At 41.2% G+C, this 25,033-nt stretch overlaps 1 protein-coding gene across 1 annotated transcript in view; it reads right to left on the minus strand.

Annotated features, from left to right (window-relative positions):
- Positions 1 to 23,485, minus strand: part of LOC108146079 (connectin) — a 44,026-nt gene extending 20,541 nt beyond the window's left edge. Inside the window, exons 1-3 of the mRNA XM_017271895.2 lie at positions 23,118 to 23,485; positions 9,060 to 9,139; positions 1,075 to 2,132 (exon numbers count right to left, since the gene is read on the minus strand). Of these exons, the coding sequence (XP_017127384.1) occupies positions 1,075 to 2,097 (1,023 nt within the window). The 5' untranslated portion in view covers positions 2,098 to 2,132; positions 9,060 to 9,139; positions 23,118 to 23,485. The remainder of the gene's footprint in view (positions 1 to 1,074; positions 2,133 to 9,059; positions 9,140 to 23,117) is intronic.
- Between the last annotated feature and the right edge of the window lie 1,548 nt (positions 23,486 to 25,033).

The following is a 25,033-nucleotide window of genomic DNA, read 5'->3' on the forward strand; positions in this document are numbered from 1 at the left end:
CAATGTTGGCCCAGGATATGGATATTCAGGATTTACGCTCATACGGCTGCCTTACATAAACTTCTCCGGCTCGAGTGTTAAGCGACATTTTTCTATTTACCCACACACGCTGGCCATTTTTATGGCCACCAGGACACAGAAGGGTCCTCGTTCCTCGTTCCTCATTTCCCATCCCATTGCCCTTTATCAAATGGCTGAAGAAGGGAGCGCCATAAATCCATTATTCCTATGATTTGTTATTCAATATTTTGTAAGTAGATTAACTTGCGGCGCACATTTGTTTGCCACAGAGCGCCGCCGAAAGGCGACTGTCAGCGTGCGGTCCGCTCTGCAGGGTAAGTGTGCGAATTAAGGCAGGACCCAAAGCAGGACCTTGTCCACACACCGAAGACCGAAAACGTTGGAAACATAATTTACCAATCTATTTATCATATTTGCGCCACCCCTCGCTACCAACGAACAACGGTCCACCGATGCTGAGTGACCACTTAAATCACCACAAGAATAGACATTCGAATTGAATTTATGACACCAGCAAAAAGTTGCCTCTGTTTGTGGGTATCTGTGTGTCCTTGCCCCAAGGATGTGCCATTTATGGTGCCCCCCCCCTTAGACCAGCTCCCTTCTGTTTCTTATGGCCACTCGGCAATTTATGGCCTCTTAAGTCAGCTCCTCCAAGTTGACCAAGTGGCCCAGGCAGACAAATCTTTTTAATCCACTTGCATTAGAGTTGATTGAGAAGTTTGCTGCCTGTGCTCGTAGATTGCATTGCCCTATATACTATATACTACCTATATAGAGGTGGTGGCTATGCGGAGTGCTATAAATAAAAGCACTCAAACAACTATAAATGCGCACGTGAAAAACTCAATCAATCTGGGAATTAATGTTTTATCTTAAATGGGTTTTAAGCAGGGGAAATTACAGAAATGAATCAGTTACCTATGGAGATTTATAAGCTCGCATCTGATTGGTTTTCTCAAATAAACTTTATTTATTTCAATTTAATTTCCAATCGTTTCTTTTTGTGCCCCCAAAAGTGTGCTATACATTTGAATGCAAACATCTACTCACCTCGATACGATTGTCATCCAGTTCCAGCTCACTGAGACTCCACAATTCCGCAAATACAGTGTCGCCGATAAAGTTCAGATTGTTGTGGGTCAATTTCAGGACATTCAGGTTACCCAATCCCCGGAAAATCTCGCTGGTCAGCACATTGATTTGATTGTGGGCCAAGTTAAGTGAGGTTAACCTGGCCATATCGGCAAAGAGACCCTCGTGCAAGGTACTAATATTATTGTTGTTCAGATGAAGTCTCTCGCAGAGTGGCAAATTGCGGAAGGCATAGCGGTCCATCTCGAAGATCTGATTGTGCTCCAGATTCAGGTCCCTCAGCCTAATGTGATTGGCGAAGGCATCCTGATCGAGGGCCATAATGTGGTTGTTGTTCAGGATGATCTTCTCCAAGAAGGGCAGATTGGCGAACGCGTAGCTCTTGACAATCTCCACCTGGGAGTACTCGATCACAATGCTGCTCAGGTTCTTCAGCGGTTCGATAATCATCGTGGGTATGTAGTCCAATCGGGCATTGTTCTGGATCACAAACTTCAGCTCGCGCAAACGCTTCTGCTGGTAGAATCGCGTCCAGGTGGTGTCGTTCTGGTGCAATCCCTCCGAGAAAACCCAGCACTCGGCCTTCTGCACCGGCACATGATTCTCATCCGGGGTACAGTAGCACATCAGCTTCATGTCCCTTCGACGTGTGCAGAATCCAGTGCTGTCCATGGGTCCACTGTAGCCAGTGCTGCCGGAATTTAAAGCACTACTGCTGGTCAGCACATAACCGGAGGAGGATGAGCCCGCTCCCGACGACGAGGAGCCGCCGTAGTAGCCATTATTCATGTTGCTCACGGAGGAGGAGGAGGCCAGCGAGCCGCTGCTGCTGCCACGCCCCCTGTTGCGACGGTCCTCCTTGGCGCGTCCCTCGGTGGGCGCCACCAGGCAGCCGGCAATCAGCAGGAGCGACAGGATCAGGAAGCAGATGGCGCTGTCCGCCGAAGCCGCCACTTTACGGCGCTGATGATGCGGCAACATTGCGAGCGTCTTCCTATCGCTCGGCGGCGAGGATTCTGCAAAATACAGGGAACAATGCGCAGTGACGCGGTCAATAAAATTGGTTTATGTTGGGGCTTAGGGAATAACACTTAAGATAAATAAGTGTAATTATATATTATATTAAAAGTGTAAATATAAATTTATTTTGGATGTATAGGGTGTACTAAATAAGTCAGTAGAGCTTTAAATAATTTAAAAGAGTCAAAAAGTAAGCTATGAAATATAGAAAGGTCGTCTTTCGTAGTAAACCATTTGGAATTATATACCTTAACCAATGAACAAATTTATTAAAATTATATTTTTATTCTACAGTCAGTTTACTGTGAAATTATAAAATTTTCCAAATTACTCAACATTTATTGTAAAACTTCAAGCAGTACATTAATATTTTTTGACTCCAATATAATTTTTTTTAGAGTGTAGCAGTCATAAAAGGCTGGCAAGGTGGAAATGACTCTAACAAAAATATTCGATTTTCATGGTCTTGATTTTGTGTTTTAAAATCATCCCGAATTATACTCGTGCCCAACAAATGGGTTTGATTTTTTGCGGCCCTGTCATAAACTCAGCCTCATTTGAGGTGGCGAAAAATTGAAACTGGAATCAGAGTTGATAACCATTCATTCGAGTTTATTTGCCCACTCCTGGGCTTTACTGCTCCCGGAGCTGCTCGAAAGTGCTTCATAAAAATGCTAATTAATGTTGTTAACTTTCTCACTTCCGCTCATATTTCATTTGGCCCAATTCAGGCGATGCCGCGTTGGAATCGTCCGAAGCCCTCCGTTTTATTCCCCTTTCCCGCCGTGAAAGTCGAATTGGCCCCGTTGCGAAGCCTCCTGCTGGCTTCATTTGACGCTCGGTTGCTTTGTCACTTCATCCCGTACCCCTGGGCTTTCCACTTTACCCCCATAAACAAATTTATCGAGCTCATAAATAACTGCAACTCTGTCGCTGATTGTTCGCTCAACGGCAACGGCTTCACTGGCGATGAGACGAGATGAGCTGGCCTACGTTCTTGTGCCCTTGCCTTAATTTTGCATTTCAAGTGTCATTGGGCAAAGTGCTCTCTAATTATGCCCGTATTTTTTAATAAATTAATAAGTCACAATGGCACTGGGCATATTTCGGATTTTGCCAGCTTGACTGCATGGATGGTTGGATGGTTGGCTGGTTGGATGGCATAATGAAGTGTAAATAAGTTATTGTCAGTTGTCAAGTGAGTTATCGTCGCTATCGGCAGTCAGAGCAGTGATTTGCATAAAATATTGTCGCAATATCGTAGGGATGAAGGATGAAGATGAAAATCGAGGGGATTAGACGGATGGAAAGCCGAAAGTCACTTGACTTATTGACTGGGGCATGCTTCATTACATTGATTTCGATTATAAATTTTAAATAAAACGATGATAAGTGCTGCGTAGCATGATGCGATGCTTATGCCGGCTTAGCTAGATCTCCTACCACTCCCTCTTTTTGCCGCCTCTTTCGATTTGGCCAAAGTTCAGGGCTCAAGGAGCATTAGAAGTGGCTCACACCGCAGGATTAAGTACTCAAAATATACATGAAAACTTTTGCGCAGCCAGACGACGGCAGCTGAAGATGACTTGATGGCTTCAATTTAAATATCAAAGCAAAGTCGAAACTAAAATTTCCTCGAAAACACACACATACTAGACACATACACACACTTTTGAGGAGAGCCTAGCACAGGATATATGGCTGAATATATATTCGAAGTGACTGGGGCGAAATTTCACATATTCTGAAAATTTTTAAGTGTGTCGTGAAGCAGCAAATCAAAAAATTCACTGAATATGTGTGTAATTAGATTTTCCCACAAAAAGAGAGGGCAATTCACCCACATGCTCTACTTTTTTACACATAAAAAAATTATCTGCTTGTATTATAATAAAATGTAGTCAATAAATAGTTGTAAAAACTATACAAATGCAATGCGTTGAGATCCCATTTCATTTTGTGTACAATTTTAATTTTTTATATTTTATAGCTATAGCTATAGGTTTTCAAAATGTATTACCATATTTTTTGTGTGCACACATGCTGCAACGCGTCGCTGACAGCCAATTACTCAAAAGGCCTGAATGAAGGCCAAAAGGGAAAGGGGTGAAATGGGGAAAAATGCTGAAAGAGAGCGTTACAAGCAAATGAAAAATCAATTTGTTGATTATGCATAAATCATAAGATTTATGCGTCTCCTCACTCAGCATTCATGAGTCATTTATCAAACGAGCAAACTTCTCTCTTGCCTTCATGTCAGAATCACAAAAACAGAAAGCGACGAAGCGAATCGCAAATCGCAAATCGAAGTGGCAATGTGGGGGGCAAAACACATCAGGAGCGTAAAAACAGGCGAGATATTTCATTCATCTTGTGTTGGTCTAAATAAAATATGAACAGCCGATAACGAAGTCTAGACCGAGTAGCTATCTTAGCTATATATTCCCTATATATCATATATATATAGATGGCATCTTTGCCCGAGATTAAATGCAAGCTGCGTACAAATTGATCTCCCTGGCTTAAGTTCTTCATCTCGTAGAGTAAGCAAACACCAGCAACAGCAAACCTTGACGACAAACAATTACCAAGAAAATTATTCCCCTAGGGAAAATGGGAGCAGAAGCAGCAGCAGCAACGTTGCTCCTTGTCAGCAGCAACAGCAGGGATAATGGGGCTGCAGCAAACTCAGGGCCAAATTAAAGACTACAACTTTAAGAGCGACTATCACGACAGCAGCAACATCAAGGAGCAACATGGAACAGGAATAACAAAAGGTTGAGCTAATGTTGCCGTTGTGGCGGCGACATCAGGTAAATTGACAATAGCGACATTTAGGGTATGCCATGCCATTAGCAGCAACAAGATCAGAATGCAGAGCAGCAGCAACAGTAGTTTTTTCCGGTAACAGCAGCAACATTGGCCATGCAAGCGACAGCAACAGCAGCTAAATGAAGCAACAACATTTTAAATTTCGCCAGTACCAGTAAGGAAAGAAAGTTTAATATAGACAGCAGCAACATTAATTGCTCAGGTAACATAGCAACAAAGGCAATAGCAACATTATCTGGCCGGGTAACAGCAGCAACTAATGCCAAAAACAAAGGAGCAACAACATTAAAACTTTCAGGAACATGGGCAACAGCCACAGTTGCTGGAACATCAGCAACATCAAGGAAAGTAAGAGCAAGAACAGCGGCAACTTTAAGGAAGGCAGGAGCAGCAACTGCAATAATAACATGACCAGCAACATTCACAACAGCAACAGGAGCAGCAACTACAATGGTTACAGCAGCAACAACTATGGCAGGCCAGGATACTGGTTTCTATAATGTTTTAAGGGGGTGTGGCGATGGGGAGGGGGAGGGAGAGAGGAAAATTGCAACAAGAAGCAATTTGTCTTGTTGTTTATAATTTCGATTAAACTTTCGAAGCGAGAAACGCATATGTTTGTGTGTGTGTGTGTGTTTGGGAGTCCTCGGCTGGTGAGTTGGTGAGGTGGTGTGCGTGCAAACAATGGGCCATGCAAAGGGAACGAGTCCTCGCCGGGGGAAAAGGCGTGTGAAACAGTGTGACAGAAGTGTCGACAAAGAGCAGCAGCAACAACAGCAGCAACAACAGCGGCAACAACAGCAGCAGCAGCAACATCAACCGCAGCAACAACAATGACGACGGCGACCCAGTGGGAAATTGGGGCAAAGCCGCAGCTAAGCTGACAGCCACGCAAGCAATTTCCCAGGAAGACCGGGCAAACACAACACAGGCTGAAGATAATATTTTCCAGCAATGGAAATTCTTGGCTTTAAAAAGGCGGCCCTACCAAGCAGGCTGAGCAGCTCGTTTGCCGTATCGAGAAACTTAGAACAAACACACAGGACCAAGTCTGAGGTTGATCACAAGACAAAAGCCCAGTGTCGTCGGGATTCTGGCCATGTGGAAATTGTTTTCAATTTTCGTTATTTGACAAATGGTGACACTTCCGCTGTGGCAGCCAGGACACCGGCATCATCACCAGCCGGGCCAGGACTTTAACAATATGTACACACGCCTTATGCCCTATACCCCACGCCAACCCATGCCAGCCAGCCCACGTCTGTGTGTCATGAGGTTTTGTCAACAATAAGTTTTTATGCCGGAAGACTCGTAGTTGTTTATGGCAGTCCCCCATCAGCTGCAGCGTCCCGGGGCATCCTCAGCATCAGTCTCAGCCGCATCATCATCATCAGCATCAGCATCACTCGCAGCGGGTTTGTGTGTGCACGGCGGAAAAAATGATAACTAGATGGTTCAGTTCATACAGACATATCAATTTTGTTACATCACTCCTTTGCTGATTTAGTATTTAAAACTGAATTGCATTCCCTAAACTAAAAAGTGTATACTTTACTTTATATTTTTGAAAAATATTTGGGAAGTTATTTTGGAGTATCCCTTAACGACACGCAGGAATAAAATTATCAATATTGCCTAAGCTTTAATAAACTTAAGCTTAAATTTGATTAGCTTTATTGACTAACATAAAAGGATTCAGTTCAAATGTAACCATTAGTAGTGTTGTCAATTTGTTGATTTATTTTATTTTTAAATTATACAAAATTATTAATTTCTTTTGCTATTGTCAAGGGTCAATTGCGCAAACAACTGTTATTAAATTTTACAATGGCGAATCTGTATGAATTAAATTTTTTACCGTATATATCTATTGCTTCGGCTATTTTTTTGTATTATTAGTACATTTTATTGTATAAGGCATTTACTTATAAATTTCTAATTCAATTTAATCAGGTGAATCTGATAACTTAAATAAAAGTTATTACTTCATTTACATCTGAGCTATTGTTAATACATTTTATTAAATCAATTACAGTTCCTAGTGGTTTTATTGTAAAAAGTCATTCACTTATAAAACTGTAATTCAATTTTACTTAGGTCAATCTGATGATTTCAATTAAACTAATTACTTTACCTACATCTAAGCTATTTCTTTGCCTATTTTTTTCAACGTGTAAGATTTTTGCTACATATTTGTGCGAGTCCTGTCCCTATCTCATGTGAATATAACTTTAAGCTGTGACATGAACGCAGCTCGGACGTGCTTGACTTTGACTGACTGACTCTGACTGACTGACTGACTGACTGACTGAGTGACTGAGTGAATGGTGAGGTGGGAATGGAATGGAGCCACTAAGGGTTAGTCGCTTTCCATTTAGCTGAGCTGCAAATAAAACGACAGCTACAAAAACTTGGTCAGTTGGACAAACTGCAGTTCCTGTCTTTGCTCTAAGGGCTTTTCCCGCAGTTTCCCCGCAGTTTCCCTCGAGTTCTCTGACCCGTGAAGACCGGTTTTCATGTCTGACAAATGACGCAGAGGCAAAACGGCAGACGAAACGAAGCCATCAATCAGTGGGCCAAGTTATGACGTCCGCACGTTTTATTCGCATTTTTATTAAGGCGCACAAATATCCGGATTTGTCCTTGGCTTGCGTCACTTGTCAGCGCCAGTTGGAGTCTGCTTCGATCAAATCTGTGGAGGGGATGGTTTAGGGAAAGGCAGAGGAAAAGGAAAAAGCAGCCTCCTTGCCCATATATATTTATTGTCAGCCATGTCACACTTCATAAATATTTCATAAATTGCTTCGCATTTATTTTGACAGTCGCGCCAAAGTTTCGACTGCCATTTGTTAACCCTTTCAGCTGCCGCTGTTGCTTTGCCATTTTTTCTTCTTTGGCCCGGTTATTGTTATTTCTGTTATCATGCGAGGCAGTCATTGCCAGCTGTCACACATATCCTTGTCCTTGGAGTGGGTGAAGGTGTCACCTTGCCACCCACTTTCACCCACTCTCCCATTCCTTATGCCATATTGCCGAAAGTAAAATCAGCAGGACTCATTCTCGCACTTTTGACTGCTTTTAACTTGGGCTCCATTTCCCAGGACCTGGTCTTGTACGTTTTTTAGCTTTTAGCATACCTGTCAGCACAAAATAAAATGGAAACTAGTTGTCAGAGCTGAGCAAACTTTCGCCTTCGCCTCTGTTGACACATATTTCTGCCCAGAAAAAGCTGGGCGATATGCTGTATGCTGTATTCTGTATGCTGTATGCTATATGCATATGCCTGCCACGCCCCCTGCGGCATTCAGACAGACAACGCCCCAATGCACTTGAGCTGCCTGGCACATTACTTTGGCCGTCACTTCCCCTTTTGTTTTTTTGTTTGGTCCTGATTCTTGGTGGCTTTACTTAAAGTTGTGCTCCTCCTTCACAGCTCCTCGCCTTCCGAAGGATCTCGCAGCACTTTCGAGAGAGTCCTGGCAACTGCTTACCGCCCAAATTGGCAGCACCTGGCCAAAAGTGTTGGCTGACTGTCCTGTCCTCCTGGCAGATAAGTAGTCGTCCAGGCTTTTCTTTACTTTCCACTCCATTCCTTGCCTTTCCCTTCGATTTTCTTTATTTTTTTTCGGGCTGTGTGTTTTGACTTTCAACGAGGAGCGAAATTATTTTCGCTGTTGCAAGTTTGTTGCAACTTTTCCCTGACGCAAAGTGAAAATTTGTCATGCTCGTTGAGCTACCCCTCGCCGCCCCCCGTTTATATAATAAATTCCTTCAGTTAGGCAAAAATGCTCCGCAAAGACAAACACAAACACAAACATAAATACAGACTTGGCCGACAGACTCGTCTGAGGAAACTTTTAACTCACTTGCCAAATATTTTAGCAATTTTTGAATAAAACATTGCCAAGATTCCGGGCATCTCCAGCCCGATGACAACCCCCTTTCATCCACCTGTTTAAATCCTTGAAAGCGAGTTTCATAGGGGTCTCAACTTAATTAGTTGGGATTCCAGGCACTGAAGAATTCCTATCCCTTGCATATGAACTGTCAGTACTGTACACATTGCGTCCCCCAAAGAAAAAATTTCTTACCTTTCGATTGAGCGCTGGAAAAGGCCAAGTCACGTACACTAGGACTGCTCGATCTGGATCTGCTGACTAATGCAATGTCTCTGCAAATATGAATAGAGAGAGGGAAAACAAATTAGTTTCATATTACTTATTATAATGTCATGTTTCGGTCTCGTTACCGGCATGTTTTCCAACCGCAAAATTATAGCCTTGCCGGAATTGGTACATTCTTTATTCATAAGCCCCTGGGAAGGCCTCGGATGTTAATGGATATTACGCATTAAATAAATAACACGGAGAACATTACATGAATGAAGAAATGAGCTTAATAATCTAGTCAAACGCTAATGTAAAGGACCACTTTTACCATATGCTTTTAAAACATCAATTCGACATGATTTATTTAAAATGTTTTAATAAAATAACAAGCTTTATAATTTGATTGATATTTTGTATTATTTAATGGATATATTTTATGTTTATTTAATATTTTTCTAACATTTGTAATATGCTAGACATGTGTATATACATATATGGTGCGGTGTTTTTTTTCAACATTTTCCATAAACTAACTTTGGTATAAAAAGGGTACCGACTCCACCTTTTCAGCGTTATGCATTGTTCTTTTTATGGCCCTTGCAATGCTTAGTTTTTATACAACTTTATAGGCTTCAAAGATCAAAGGCTTGGCCCGGGCAAATCTAATTGCGTTAATTTTCGAGTAATTGTGGTCCGACTAAGTTCACTTCGCAGCCAGGACATGCGATAACGTAAACAGCAGAAAAAGGCCGGCTACAAAGGGAAAAACTATTAACACGAACGGGGGAAAATTGAGGGGTGGTGGTGGTGCACATGTGTGTGCGGAATGCGTGGGGTCAGGGGTCATGGGTTCACAGGTCGTGGGCGTGGATGGCGCGTTATTCAAATAGTTTCGGTCGCCAGGCGCTGTGGAGACGATAACGACGATGACGACAGCCCAAGGCGATTCCCCGTCGGGGGTGGGGCCACGCCCACATGTGTATGAAAATGGAAAATGAAATAATTGCATTGGCTACGCCTAAAAAAGAAGAGGCACAAAAAAAACACTGGAAATTGTCCCCCATTTTCCCGCTTTTCCGCTTGTGTTTGCTGCAATCATAATCGCCCCCAACATTCGTTGACCATTTGGTGGCGGCTCTCGTTGTTTTTTACTCATTGCCGTTAATTATGCCCGCATTTCTGGTTTTTTGTGTTACTTGAATATTTAATAAGATTTATGCCATTCATGTCGCTGATGCCTTCTGACGATTAAGCATTGAATAATTGCTGACGGAGGCGGAATCCAGTATTTTTTGGGGAGCGGGGAAAGTGCCTTTTGTGGCGAACCGAACAATTGTCTGGCACCGGGGCTCCAAAAAAGGATGAGGAGGAGTTGTCGGATATCGGGGCATCTAAATTTGATTGTCGGTGGAATGTCAAACAAGTTCAAGCGGCGGCTGCCACTGGCAACCGACCGAGCGAAGCCAAATGAAACCCCAGAAAGCATTTGAACAGCGGCGGGAAAATCAGGAAAATGCCATACCCCCCGCGGGGGGTGCAAGGCACATGGAAAATTGGATTCAATGACATTGATTGTTCAATTGGGCGAGATTTTCGGGGCAGGTGAACGAGGTGCATAAACATGTTTAGGCCATAATGCGATACAGGAACATAAAAACGATCCAATTTGTTTAGATCATTAAAGGGCTTCGGGGGCTTGAGTTTGTAATGCCAAAGTTCTCGTATTTATTTGTATAACTATTTTGTAGTTTTCTCTTTAAAAACCTATAAGCTATGAATTTAAGTTTTAAGGTTCAAAGTTTCAGACAAACCAGCTTTTAAAATAAACTACACCCACAAACTTTAGCAAATCTCACTTGTGGTTAACCAATGAGAATCTAAAAACTGCATTTTAAGACCAATTTAAGTAAAACCCTTTTTCCAAACAACTTGATACTGACTGGAACAAGAACATCCTCCTGATTTGATTAAAATCAATTTACTAAATCGTTGCTACACTTAAACCATCCATTCCATTCCACTCCCTGCTTTTTATTTAGCCACATGCCATGTGAACAATTTGCATGTGGATAATCTTGGAGAGTCGCTTTCGGAAATTGCTGCTGCGTTTCCATTTCATGTGTGAGGCAATAAAAATTTAATATAATTACGCACAGTTTCCAGTTGAAGTTTATGGCAGAGACATGTCGAAAGGATGGTGGGTGGAAGGAGGGAGGGGGAGGGGTTGTTCTGGGGAGGTAACGAGGGAATCACAATCGCAGGACTCGACGTGACTTCTGACAGCAGTGGGGCTGAGTTCCTGGCAGCTCGCTTGCCAGGGACTTTATGAGCCGCCGCCTCGCCAAGACAAACATAAACACTTGTGCTTCAAAAGGTCCTGGGGGCGGGGTCGTGACGTGGGGCGTGGCAGGACTGCAGCTGATTTCATAAAGTGTAACAAGCCAAAGCTTTGAGCTCAACTGCTGCGACAAATAAGCGACAGCGGAGCCCCAAGCCTCTCGCAGGAGAAAAGTTTGCGAGAACCAAAGGATCTCAGTATGTGTATGTGTTGTGGCAGCCTCCACACACATACACACACACACACAGTCTCAAAAACAGGACACGCAGAAGACACCGCTGCCAGTGCCTGCGAGTTAAATATTTGCCTCGCTTGTTTACATCCAAGACCCCAAAAGCAAAGTTGCCACACGACTCCCGATTCTGGGGGCCCCGCCCCCTTTTCCCTCTCGTCCTGGCTCCGCGAGCCCTCATTTGCCCTTGGCAAGTTGTTATTTCTTAATATTGAGAGCTGCGGATGATAGGCGGCATGAGTGGAACAACCAGCAGGAGCTGGATGGCGGACCACTTAACGTGCGACTGGAATTCCCCTCAAGAACATCAATTGTTTCTTTTCTAAAATAAATTCGCTAGAAGACGCACCTTCTAAGATTTTATATTTTTATAAATAATAATAAAACCTTTTAAAATTTAAAAACGCTATATGGCCAAACGATTTTAAAAGCTAAACAATCTTACATTTATTTATTTGATATCTTAAGTAAATAACTATCTTCCTAGGTAAAATAGTATTAAAAACAACATTTTTTATGTAAATAAACCTATTTTTGTTATGTTACATTTATAAGACCTCATTTGCATAATTGTATATGAGTTTTTGTATTTAAAAAGTAAATCCTATTGCTTATGTTCAAAAGTAAGCTTAAGGAAACCATTTTTTACCCTTAAAATGTTTTTTAATTCAAAATTCTTCAAACTCAGCCGGAACTCCTTTATGTTGATAAAAAAACAACTCCCACTCCTGCTAATGTAATTGGGTAATAAAGCTGCTTCGCCGAGTGTTGAGCAGCACCTGTGCCGTAACCGTTAACGTTAACGTAACCGTTACCGCTACCGTTACCAACTATATAAACATTAGTGACAAAAATTAATTAGGCTGACACAACAACGAAAAGTAAAATAACACACTTTTCTGCCCACGTCGACGTTCGACCATGCTAAATGGTCATAATCAACTTCCGTTATGTCCGCACCCACTGCCACGCCCCCGCCCCCCGCCCGCCGCTCGCCGCCCACCAGCGCAACCACGCCCCAACCGCCCACAACGGCAGCGAAATGCGCTCATTTACAACAAATAAACAGGGATATAAAAACCATGAAACTGATTTTTCACGCCATTTTCATTTACATTTTTGCGGTTATTTTTTTTGGCCATTCCCGCTTGTTGTTGTTTGTTCTGCCCTGCCTTGACGCCGACTGCGCTGCAACTGCGCAGCGGCAGCGGACGCATGTGTAATTAAAATATAATAATTTCCCCGAATACCGCAACAAGCAAATAAACAAACAAAAGAACGAAACCAAACGCAAGCAAACGAAAGCAGGAGCACAAGGCAGCGAAAGCGAAAACAAAGGAAGCCAGAGCACACACAAAAAAAAATAAACTCAAAAAATTGAGAGAAATTTGCGCAATAAAACCGAATTCTTATGTTCTCTATTAAGTCTTTACTAGAAACAATATTTTGACATATACCTTCCCTGAAATGTTATACATTTTTATATACAATTCTAACAAAGAATATATTATTTTTATAAAATTATTAAAAAAAAATATAGCATCCTATGTAAACTGTAAAAATTTTTAGCAAAAAAAAAGTCTTGTACTATTTTAATATTTATTTTAATTTGAACTTACAATTACTCACAAATCTTTTTAATTTAAATTTTGTTCACTTTTTTGGATTCAGTGATCAGCATTAAGGATCTATAACAATGTCTTGCAAAACTATGAGCAAACACAATTTAACAAGATAAATTAATGTTATTAAATTATATATCCCTAAGGCACTAAATACACAAAGACTTTTAGTCCTTGTTTTCTGTCCCACAGCCAACATACTACAACAGATGATTGAACTACCCTCTGCTAGAGTATAACAATTGTAGACACAGTATTTATGACGAAAGTTTCGAGTGTGGCTGGGGGAGAAAGTGCGGCCAGATTGTCTTTCGCGGCTCAGTGGTTGGGTGAAAGTGGGTGGCCGTTGTGGGGGTGAAGGACAGGGCCATCTGCCAATGATTATGATGATGGCAATCCTGCACGCACAAAAACCTGCACAGGTGAGCTCTACGCTCTGCGTTATACGTTCTCAGTTCTCCATTGAGTCCTTCACCTTTTGCCGTGAATCATCTTCCCATGCCACAAAACGAGATTCCTCCTTGTTTTGTGCACATTTGTTACGCTCAATAAATGAAAATGTTCATATAAATATTTCATTTTTCTTTTGGTGGCTGGCAGGGGCACTTCAGCATGTGCCACGCCCATGCCAAACAGTTTCCGCCCATTAAATTGACATACGCGCATTCGCATTCGTATTCATTTCCCTTTTCTGCTTTTTTTCTTGTATCCCTCGGCATTTCTTCACATTTTATTGCTCCGCCTGTTTGCACAAGTTTTGTAATATTTTCGGTTTATGTTTACAGTTGGCAAACGCATTAAAATCACAGATTTACATTTTTTCTCCTTCGTTTTCCGGCTTGAATAATTTAGTGTCGTCGCTGTTGTTGTTGCTGTTGTGGATGTCGCATTATTGAATTTGCATGAGGGGTTGTGATGGGTGGGTTGGGGTGAACTTGATCGTCGTGGGGGTAGAAGGTCCTGGGAGCTTATTGTTTCAAATGTTTTCTCGGGGACACTTGAGAATGCAAACTGTTGATAGCATACACACTTGCAAGGAGGTGGGTCGATGGGTGGATAGGTGGATGGGTGGGTATTTTCCTCACGGCTTAGGCGGCATTGCCAAGTTGAGCATGGAAATTATTTTTTAATAAACACGACAGCAAACACAGCAGACACAAAGGGAACAACCGCTCATCCCGACACCCAGGCCCCCATTTCCCACCCACTCTCTAACCATTTCCCACCCACTTTACGCCCACTTTCCACCCACTTTACGCCCATTTGCCACCCCCTCGCTGTTGCGTGTCCTATACCTTTGGCCAAAGTGGCAACAGCGTCGAGGGCAAAATAAATAAACCCACTTTAATATGCGCTCGTTATATTATTTTCTTTTCATTTTCTTGATTTTCATTTTTTCTTACTTTTTTATTTTTTTCGCCGCTTCTTCCAGCAGATTCACCCTGTTTTTCTTTCATTTTTGTTGCCTTCGTTTTTCATGTTTTGTTTGCTGCATAAAGGCGGCATTCGGGGGCGGTCGGTGTGCAAAGGGGCTTCACTTGTTTGAAGTGCCACGCTCTATTTAAAGGCAAATTGTCTGTAGTCCTTTTTGCAAATATTGCGAATTTTTTGCCGCACTCCGGACTCTTCCGCCTCGCCGCATCTGCGCCCCCATTTTCTCTCAAGCTTTCTGCATATTTTTCCACTGCTTTCCGCCGCTTTCAGCTGCAGCCGTCCGAAAGTTTTGGCGGACTGCTCCTGATCCTCTCCGGGAAATCCCTTCGACTTATTCTCATCCACTCCGCTTGTCCGGCAAAAAGACAAGCTCGATGAAAAGTAGCGCTCGAGTCTAGACACCGAGGAATGGAATTGCAATCCGTGGGCTGGCCAAATAGTCAAATAGCCGTCTAAAAATGCATCCGACTTGGATTGAGTTGGCGTTTCGGGGGGCGGAGGTCACAGGTCGCCGCTCAGAGGTGGGCGTGGCCAGAGCCATCAGGTTAAATAAGCATTTTGAACCCCTGTTTAGTCCAGTGACCTGCACACTCGACATTTGTGTACTTTATTGCATTACAAGAGAGATATTTAGCCGAACAGTGGGAGGCAAGGACAATATATATATTCGATTTACGAAAATATAATGTGTTTAAAATGGGTTGTACCTATAATTTCCATAAACAATTTTTTTAACACAATATTAATGACAAAAATGCAACATTTCTTAAAACAAAATGTGTAATTCCTGCAAACATTAAAAATTTAGTTTTTTTTAACGTTTTCAGGCAACTTAAAGTCAATTTTATTTATTTAAACCATTTTTAAAGGTGAATTTATCAAAATCTCTTATTATTTATTTAAAAGATTAATTAAATACTGTTTTAGCAAACAAAAAATTAATATTTTAAAGCACTAAAGAGACTTAAATAAATCTTTGTCCGCATTGTAACTTAAGCTGGAAATGAAAAGCCTGTTTCCATTTCCCTGCTGCTTTGTGACCCACCTTTCTGGCATTTTAAACCGATAGTTTCCATCATCGTGGGGCTTATCCCAACTCACCTGCCAGGCTTGGTTCCAGGTTCCAGTCGGTTTAGGCAATGCCCGCATTAGTTCACTGGCCTTTCCACCTCCCCGGGGCATATAAATTCAGTATCCTGGCTATCCTGGACTCATGCTCATGCTCTATAAACATGTACGCATATCCAGCTGAGGCACCTAGTTTCAATTACACACGCACTTGGCGAATGCCAAAAGGAAAGTGGGTGGAAATTGTAGGTGGTCCGGGTGAAAGTTCCACATTCCCCTCTTTGCAATTGTTGCGCCTTTTATTTGTTTGCTTTCTGCTGTTCTGCTGATGTTTGTTGTTGCTGTTGCTGCTGCTGTTGTTATTGTTAGGACCGTCGTCATCGTTTCGTGTCATTGCCTTTGTTTGCTTTTTGCAGGATCCACTCCCTTTCTCTGCTGTTGGGCGGGATATGCCCCTCGCTTTCACTGGGACCTCTTGTGTTTATTTTCTTTTTATATTTTTTGCGTGGCGCGCGATACGCACAATGGCGGGAAAAGTGGAAAAGGCGGGAAAAGGCGGGAAAAGCACGCATGTTCCGCACTAACCCGCTCCCTCCATCCCCATCCCCATCCCCATCCCCACCCACTCGTTAAAGGTAAAAATTTATTGTATCTTATTATTATTTTTTTATTGACAATACGTGACGCGTACAGCGGAAACAAAAAAAAACACGAGTAAAATAAAAACACAGCATAAAAAAGGACAGAGATCCTTGGCGGCATAAAAAGATTTCGTCCAATCGATTCCCTTTCGCCTTCCGCTCTTTTGTTATTTTATAATTTTCGATTGTTTTGCTTTGGTGCCTTGTGCTTGTGCCCATCCTTACGTGTCCTTTTCCCGCAGACCTCACACTCGCTTTCCCGCTGACATTGCGCTTTTGTTGGCAGCCGGCAACTAAAAACGCCAGCAAATCCAGGACACGCGTGCGTCGTCCTTCCTTTGGCCCTTTGTTTTTTCTAGGTTTTTTTAGTGCCAGCTAGAATGCCATTAAAAGCGGCTTAGCCCAATCCTTCATCCTGCGACTTTGGGGTTCGGCGTTAATCATTGTTTACCGCCAGACGCCAGACGGCAGACGGGGAAAATGCGACCCGCAAATCGAAGATTACCGCCGAACAATTAAGTTAATCAAATGCGCACAATGAAACGAAAATCAAGACATTATATGCCGGGGAAACAGTAAAACTTTCACCACCCTTTTTGAAGTCCTTAAAGAGCAGGAACAATTTGCAGCTACCTTTGTTGTAGTCCACTAACTCTCACATACACATATACACACGCACAGAGAGAGAGAGAGAGAAAGAGATCCTTTCGCCGAGCGTTTTATCTACGCCGGGCGAGGAAAAAGTTTTCCCTCGTTTCCCCCAACCATATACAACCAGAAACCTCTCAACCGTTTCGCCCGGGGCCAAGTTTTTCGTTTGCTTCAATTAATTTTCATTTGTTTACTAATCTAACAAATTAAACTAACGGTTAGGGAGCACTCTTGCTGTCTTGGCGAAGGTTTTTCCGCCCGTAACCGTTTCGCATGTCTGTGGGTTTCGGTGAACAGCGGAAATTGAAAGGATTTTTCAGGCCCCCCGGCGCAAAAAGTGGGTTTGGAAATGGAAAAGCGTTGCCTTGACACTGCCAATTGAAAGTTTAATCATCATGATCTCACAATTGGCTGAAACTCCGGTGGCGAAGGCTTCCCTTTTTCAGTTTAATTCCGGAGTTTTGGTTATTTATTAAAATGATTTAAAGGTATTCATGGCTCAGAACTTAAGGAATGAGGAAAACATATTAAAAATGAATAAATCTTGAACGTCTTTAAAGCTTAAATTATAAAATTCTCAAAATTTAAATTGTACGTACGAATTTTTTATTCAATGCACTTTTCAATACAAAGGAGCTTTTTTAAATATTATAAAATTCTGAAGCAGGGGAAATGGACTGGGAAAATGTTTGTATATTTATATATTTATTATTTGAAGGCTTTAGCGGCCCAGAAATGTTTTTATGAAAATGATGGAGAAAAATATTAAATTTGAACAATACTCTAACTTAAAATTATAAGATTAAAACAATGACCGTATTCCAAATTTAATTCATTAAATCAAATTACTTAAAAATGTACATTGGCCTTTCTTCTTAAAAAAAACTGTTTAATGCTTTTTAAATATTTAAAGTCCTAAGTCTTTTTATCAACGGAAATTTTCCATTCATATGGATTTCTATCTGATGAGTACCCATTCCGTCCTTCGGTGCCAATCAATTCCCAGTTTTTTCCCATCTAAAGCTCCTTGCCCCAATACCATGGGTTAATAAGTTGAATCATCAGATTTCTTATCAATTTCTGTTGCCATTTCCCATCCTGACCCTTGCCCGGTGTCGTGTCCCTACCCCATTATCCCGCATTCTTCTATTTCCCTTTCCCATAATTTTCCTTTTGCTATTTTTACTTTTCCTTTCGCTGCCCCAGCGGAACGGATTTTGGTGTGTATTTTATGCTAATTAATATTTCACAGAAAAAAAATTGGCTCAGTTGGGAGTGAAAAAATCTATTTGGGTATATTGACAGGGTTGTGAACTGGTAATGGGTGTGGATTTTGGAATGGAAATGTTTAAATAAAAGATCTCTAGATATTTCTTTAAAAACAACTCATGCATTCGAGAGCAAACTGAACTCCAGTTTTTGTTAAAAATATATCTCATACAAGCTGTCAGATTTTCTGGTTTTTCGCCTTGAGCTCACCCAACTCCAAAAAGGAAATCTTTGATAAATGCCCAAATAATTGCTCGTTCAGGCTAAGCGCGATTAGGATCTTGGACTTCAACTTTTCGGCCAGGAAAAGCTTAAAACGTCCGGTGAAAAAAGGGCAAACTTTTGTGTATTTCATTTTGGTCCTGGTCGCGTCAAATGTCGCGCCGAAAATTATACCTTTCTCGCCAAGGGAAGGCACCTAAAAAAAATGAAGAGAAAAAATGGGCAAATAGCCATGCAGAGTACCATATTTCCCGGCTCCTTTTGTTCTTATTGTTATTGTTGTTGTTGTGGTGGCGAGCCATTTTTCCGGCTTTTCCTTGGCGTTGACGTTGATGTTGCTGGCTGTTTGGTGTTTCTTCTGTTGCTGTGCATGCAGCCACGCCCACTGAATGCCTTTTCACTGCTTCTCATACCCACTAACCATTTTCCTGCCCCGTTTTATGTATTCAGTCTCAGTGCGCTCACTTGACTTTAATTCTTTTTTCACACGCCCACTTCGCGGGCAAAAAGGGGCTGCAAAAACTGGGTGGCCATGGCAAGTGCAATTTCCTAACGGCTCTTAAGCTGCACAACAACGAGAACAAAACTATAGTACAAGGTGGGTGGAGAAAGGGGGATGGATGGTGAAACCACTGAAACATGGCCAAGCTTTACATTCAGATGAGCATGTCAGCCGAAAGGTGCGTCCGCCCTCATGCTTTCCGCATTTTCCCCACCAACATGGAGCTGTAATTGCTCAACATGCCACACATTTCTACAATTTTATGTAGATTTAATAGCTTCCTGACGCTCCCAGGCAAATGGTAAATGGCAAATGGCAAATGGCACTGGAACTGGCTTCCTTTTTGGCCTGTCTCGCATTTCATTTGCTTGCGTGACATTTCATTTGAGTCGCTCCACCGAGATTCCCAGGATATGTGCCGCAAATTGCTCGGGATCGGTCAGTCCGTCGTCCACCACAGTTCCTGCTCTTTAATTGATTTAAAACAAAGTTGGGCCGGGGAACACGTGTCGGGGAATGTTGCGGCCAATCGCGTGGAAAAGTTGGAAAAGCGCGCCGTTCGGAGGGGAAAAGCCTTTCGCGAGCCGAAAACCAACAACTTCCGACACTTGACTTGACATATTAATTGGCAGGCAGGCGAACAATCATCGCTGGGGCATTTTTGAGGTCACGAGAGTTTGAGGTGTCTTCAAGTGCTATGAATGTTCATAATTATAAATAAACTATTCTAAAAGTTCTCAAACATTCTAAGTTAATATTAAAACTTTACTCAAAGAAAGTCTTCTTTATGCACTAGCAGTGCATAAATAATTAAACAAAGTGATTCATGGCACAACAATATTCTATTGATTTCTTATTTTTAGACCTTATAAACTAATGTATAATGACCTTACAAACTAATCAAAATTCTAGGAAGAGTATTTAAGCTTATTCTTTATAAATGTTTTCCCTCAAAATAATTTTAAAACAAATTTGCACATATTGTTTTATCAGATTCGCCTACCCTTATTTAATTTCTCAAATATTCCCTAATGTAATGAATACAATCGATCTTGTTCCGCTTATTTCCTATCCTTTTCCTAAACATTCCATAATTTTTCAACTTTCGTGCTTCCCAATCAGCATTCACACGGAGTTTACTGTGCTGCCAGAGAACTCCCTGCGAAAAATATGCTTAAACATCTCATTTGGCATTTCCTTTGAACATCCTTAGCTGCTGGCTCATGCATACATACATCAAATATGAATTCGTTTGGCATTCCGAGCCATTTGGTGCTGTTTCCACTGCTGCTCCCACTACTGCTTCCACTGGTGCTTCAGCTGCTGCTTCAGCTGCTGCTATTAAGTATCTGGCAGATACTTGGATGCACATTTTGCATCTTGCTTTTGTAATTGTATGCAGTTTGGTGCAGCGGGTTCCGCATGTGAAATTGCCTCCCCCACTTTCCCACTTGCCACTTTCTCCCTAAGCAGTTGATGGAGTGCCCGAGTAGAAAGAGGAAAGTGGAGCGTTCGGAGCAGTAGTTTGCCAAGAATTGTCGCGGATTGCTGATGAGGCAGAATGCGGGAACGGGAAGGGGAAGGGGAGTTTTCGGGGCGGACATTTGGTTGCCCAGCAATTGACGGTTGTGGCTGCAATTTTATATAATTCCCACTTCTCTGCGGTGCAGCTCCAGCTCCCTGTCAGCTTTCGCTTTCCGAGTTGAAAGCCAAAGCAATCCAGCAATCCGCAAACTGCAAACTGCAGCCGCATCCGCATCTGTGCAGCCAGCTATTTGTATCTGTATCTCTATCTGTATCTGTATATGTATATGTATCTCTATCTGGGCTTTGGCTCGGTGCGTTTGTTTATGGTTTTATTTGTGCTCGGCTTAGCTCCCCTCTCGGATTGTTTGTCTTTTGTGGTTGTGAATGCATTTTTCAAACAAATTGCAAATCATTGCCTAACAATAGTTGCCTCTTCCTCGCTTTGCTGTGATTCCAGCCCACTTCGCTTTATCTCTCTGATTCTCCTCTCTATATTAACAAACGCGGTCAAAACAATAGTAGTTGAGCTTCGATGGTAACACTGAAATAGTTCTGCAAAACTATTTTTTTTTTTAATTTTCTTATTTTTAGCTTTTTTTAGAATGATTGAGGGTTTATATAAAGCGAACACTTGGCGGTTTTCGAAGCACTTAAGCTATTTTTAACAAATAAGTTTTATTGCATGTCCACAATTTCAATTCATCAAGACTTCTTAAACACGCATACGTTTTCTTTTACATAAAATATAAAAAGGAAATTTAATAAAATAATTTGCTTAATAAAAACTAATAATAATGGTAAAGAAAGTAGATTTTTGTTTCTCATTGAAAACCTTGCAAAAATACTGCTATCATTTTGTGCTCTGCTGTAAATTTTGCACTGCATGTGTGTCCGCATTTCGGGTTGTGAATCTCCGACCACAATGACAGTGATTTAGTTTTTGGCTGTGAGTCTATTACACGAGGTTTTTGTGGGCTTACGGATCTGGAAAGAGCTACGGCCAAGCGCCAAGGTTAATGTTAAATTTCGCAACTTTTGGTCTTCGCCATTTATCAGTGGAAAAGGAGCGGAGGAGCGGAGAATCGGCCAAGTGAGTTCCACAAACTTAAATTGCATTTAAAAATCCCGACTTGCAGACACTTTTCGGAGGATCTATTTACGTTTGCGATTTGTCAAATGGAATTTCGTTCGTTATGCGTTTTTCTTTGCTTTTCGCAAAGTTAATTTGCAGACATTTAGCCGAGAATAAGAAAAAAAATGAAAAACAACTTTGAAAGCAAGAGTGGAAAAGGACACCCTGGTTGCCCGAGAACTGGAATTCATTTCATTGAATTAAATTCCGAGAAATGTCCCAGGGATTTGTTTGCCTTTGTTTGCTGCCGCCGCTGCTGCTGGTGCTGCTGCTTTTGTTTGTTTGTTTGTCTGGCAAAAGTTTTCCAACTGCGAAGGAATTCGCTGAATTTGTTTAGCCCACTTAGCAGGGCAATATGTATAAATACGCATAAGTATACATCATAGAAACATGATTTCCTTCGCTCTTATTGTGCGTTTGTCCTCGCTGGCAGCTTCTCTCGTCCTCCGAGTGTTTGAGCGTCTATTGACCCACAAAGAAATATGTCGAAAGTCGGCACACACACACAAACACGCACGGAGGAGAATGTCAAGTGTTTTGTTCTAAAAACCGGCAATTCTAAGCTTAAAAGGCTTTAAGTTTCGAAACTACCAAAAATAGTGATTTCATCATAAGTGCGACTTTAGAAAGAATTTTTCTATAAGTTTTTAAAATTCCATACTAAGCTTTTACTTCAACCATTTTTGTTTACAATGTTTTGCTACTTTCTCAACAATGTCGGTATTTAGTAAAGTTTGATTCGAAGGTATATCCTAGAGTCCAAAAAATCTAAAAATGATTTTGTTGCTTAAAACACTCAAAAGAAAATGATGTACTTGAATATAAAGGTACTCAAAGTTTATTGTTTTAAGTATTGTGCCTATGTAAGAATTATTAATTTTTGTCACCACATATCATAGAATAATTATATAATAAATACGTTATCTTCTTACTAAATCTTGTTTTTAATAAAAAAAAATGTTTTTATCAAAATTCGTATTTCACAAGAAACAAAATTTTAGTTTTAAATTGTCAGAGTTCAAGGTTTTTGAGCTCAAAATTAAAATCACTTTTTCTTACCAAACAACATACTGTTTTTTTGACAAAACAAAATTCGTTTTACATTCGTTTTTTTTTAATTTTTTGAGAGGTATTTTTTGATATAAAAAATATTTGGCTCTTCTTTCATAAGTATAAAGTATAAAGTCTATTTCTTATTTGTTTGCTATCGTTTGAAATATATTTCATATTTGTTTATTTTAAAAAAAGGGAAATTTTTTTAAGTAAATTCAATCATTCACTAGCTTGGTTTCTGTGTACTGCGCCAAACAGAATGCTGCTCAAATAAGGACATTTCTGTGCTTTCTTTCGTCCTTTACCATTTTTTCTGTTTTACTTGCTTCAGACCAAAAGCGGAACTTACTTGACTTGTTTTTTGGGGAGATGAATGCTCCACTTTGCACGAACACTGCTGCACTGATATATCTGCTTGGCCGATACGATCGAGCCGTGTTTTGCACTTGTTCAAATCGGGGAAATTGTTGCAATTAAATTACGGCCGAGACTTGTTGCACTTTGGCACGCACACTCGTTAATGGGGGCCAAAAACGCACACACACACAAACAATTTGTTGTTTTTTTTTTATTGTAGGTCCTTGTGATAGACGAGCTGAAAAGCGCGAGCGAAAATCGCGAGGGGCGAATGTTGGCTTTCGATGGCGATTTTTCACACGATTTTCCAAGCAACACGTTGTTGACACAAAGACCGCCTAACGAAGACTAATGATTTTCACGCACACGCGACGACTGACAACGGAAAAGCGGAACGCCGGGAAGTGGAAAACTGCTAACGAGGCTGGCTGCTGCTGCTTTCTCTCTTTCTCTTGCCACCCGCAACTTTCCCCATCCACGGGTTTTATTTTTGAGCAGCGTCAATTGAGCTATCAACTGTTTCGTTACTTAAACGTTCCTCTCTCTTTTCGCGCTCTCTTTCTGATGAAACGTTTCGCTTTCAATTTCCTTGGCCTGCTTGTTCTACTTTTTCTCAGCGCATGCGCAGCTCTTTTTTGCTCTCTTTGCTTCAACCAGCCTTTCAATCGGCCTTTCAACCGCTCTCTTTTGGCTCTTTTGCTCCCAGGTTTTTGTGTCGCCAGTTCCATTTCCATGCCATTCCGTTTCGGCTTTCGCAAGGAGCAGCGATTTTTCACAGGACCTTTGTATACTGGTATTGTTGTTTTTGCTTCCGTTGTTGTTTGTTTCGTGCGGATTGTTGTTGTTGTGCGCAACAGGTTCACTCTGCCCGCTTGTCTTTCGTCCTTTGGCCCCGCCCCCGAACCATTTTCCCCCCGCCTCCTTGTGTTTTCATTGCCTTTGCTTTGAGCCTAGCTCTGTTGTTGTTTTGCTTGTTGCCATTTTGCTTTATTTTTTCTGCTGCCCAGAAGTCCGTGTATATTAATATTTATTTACGGGCTTGTTTTTTGCGGCATATGCAAATACTAGGGGAAAGTTCGGCAGTTTAGTCCTTCGAATTGTAGATACCCCGCAGAAAACTGATCTAAAAAAAAAAGTAGTTGTATAGCACATTATTTTTATCTTTTTATGTTTAGAACAACTATGCAATATACGATTGAGATTATACTTACTCTTTTTGTTTAAAAGAATTGGTTACTCAAAAATAGCATATATATATACATACATATATACTTTTTTATTAATTAGCTTAAATCAAATAAATGTAGTTAACGATCTACCATTTTTAAATTAAGTTTAAATTTTAAACCAACTGAAATTCTACAAATGTTATAATTGTAGTGTTAAACTTAAAATTCTGTATTTTGTTGATGATGTAAGCTTGAAGGATATTTACTCATACTAATCCATTTCACAAAGAGATATGTAAATCTCTTGACATCGTTAATCGCTATACAAGATCTATTCACAAAACAGTTGAGAACTTCGAGCGTTTTCCGTAAACGCAATATACCCATCTAACACACACTTGACAGGTATAAAACCGTTTGCAGCTTTGACTTTCACTACGCTTTCTCCGCTCTCGTTGCATTGCGTGCTTCTAGTTGGCTGTGTGTGTATAAATAAATTTGCATATAATTGTTTGCTCAACATAGTGCCTTTTAATTGATTTTATTGGTTTTACAAGCAGTGCGCACGGCAGAAAACCGCCGCAGTGCAAACAAAAGCAGAAATCTGCACATACCGCTTAAGCCCTCTTCTGCAGCAGTTATCTGAGAATCCGTATGTATTTACATCTGCACCTGCATTCGAACGCAAATCTGCACTATAGTTTATCATGGCGTGGCACCATTTATTTACTTGTAAGCA

This window comes from Drosophila elegans, unplaced genomic scaffold (genome assembly GCF_018152505.1).
Source record: "Drosophila elegans isolate 14027-0461.03 unplaced genomic scaffold, ASM1815250v1 contig_208, whole genome shotgun sequence".
Classification (NCBI taxonomy): domain Eukaryota; kingdom Metazoa; phylum Arthropoda; class Insecta; order Diptera; family Drosophilidae; genus Drosophila; species Drosophila elegans.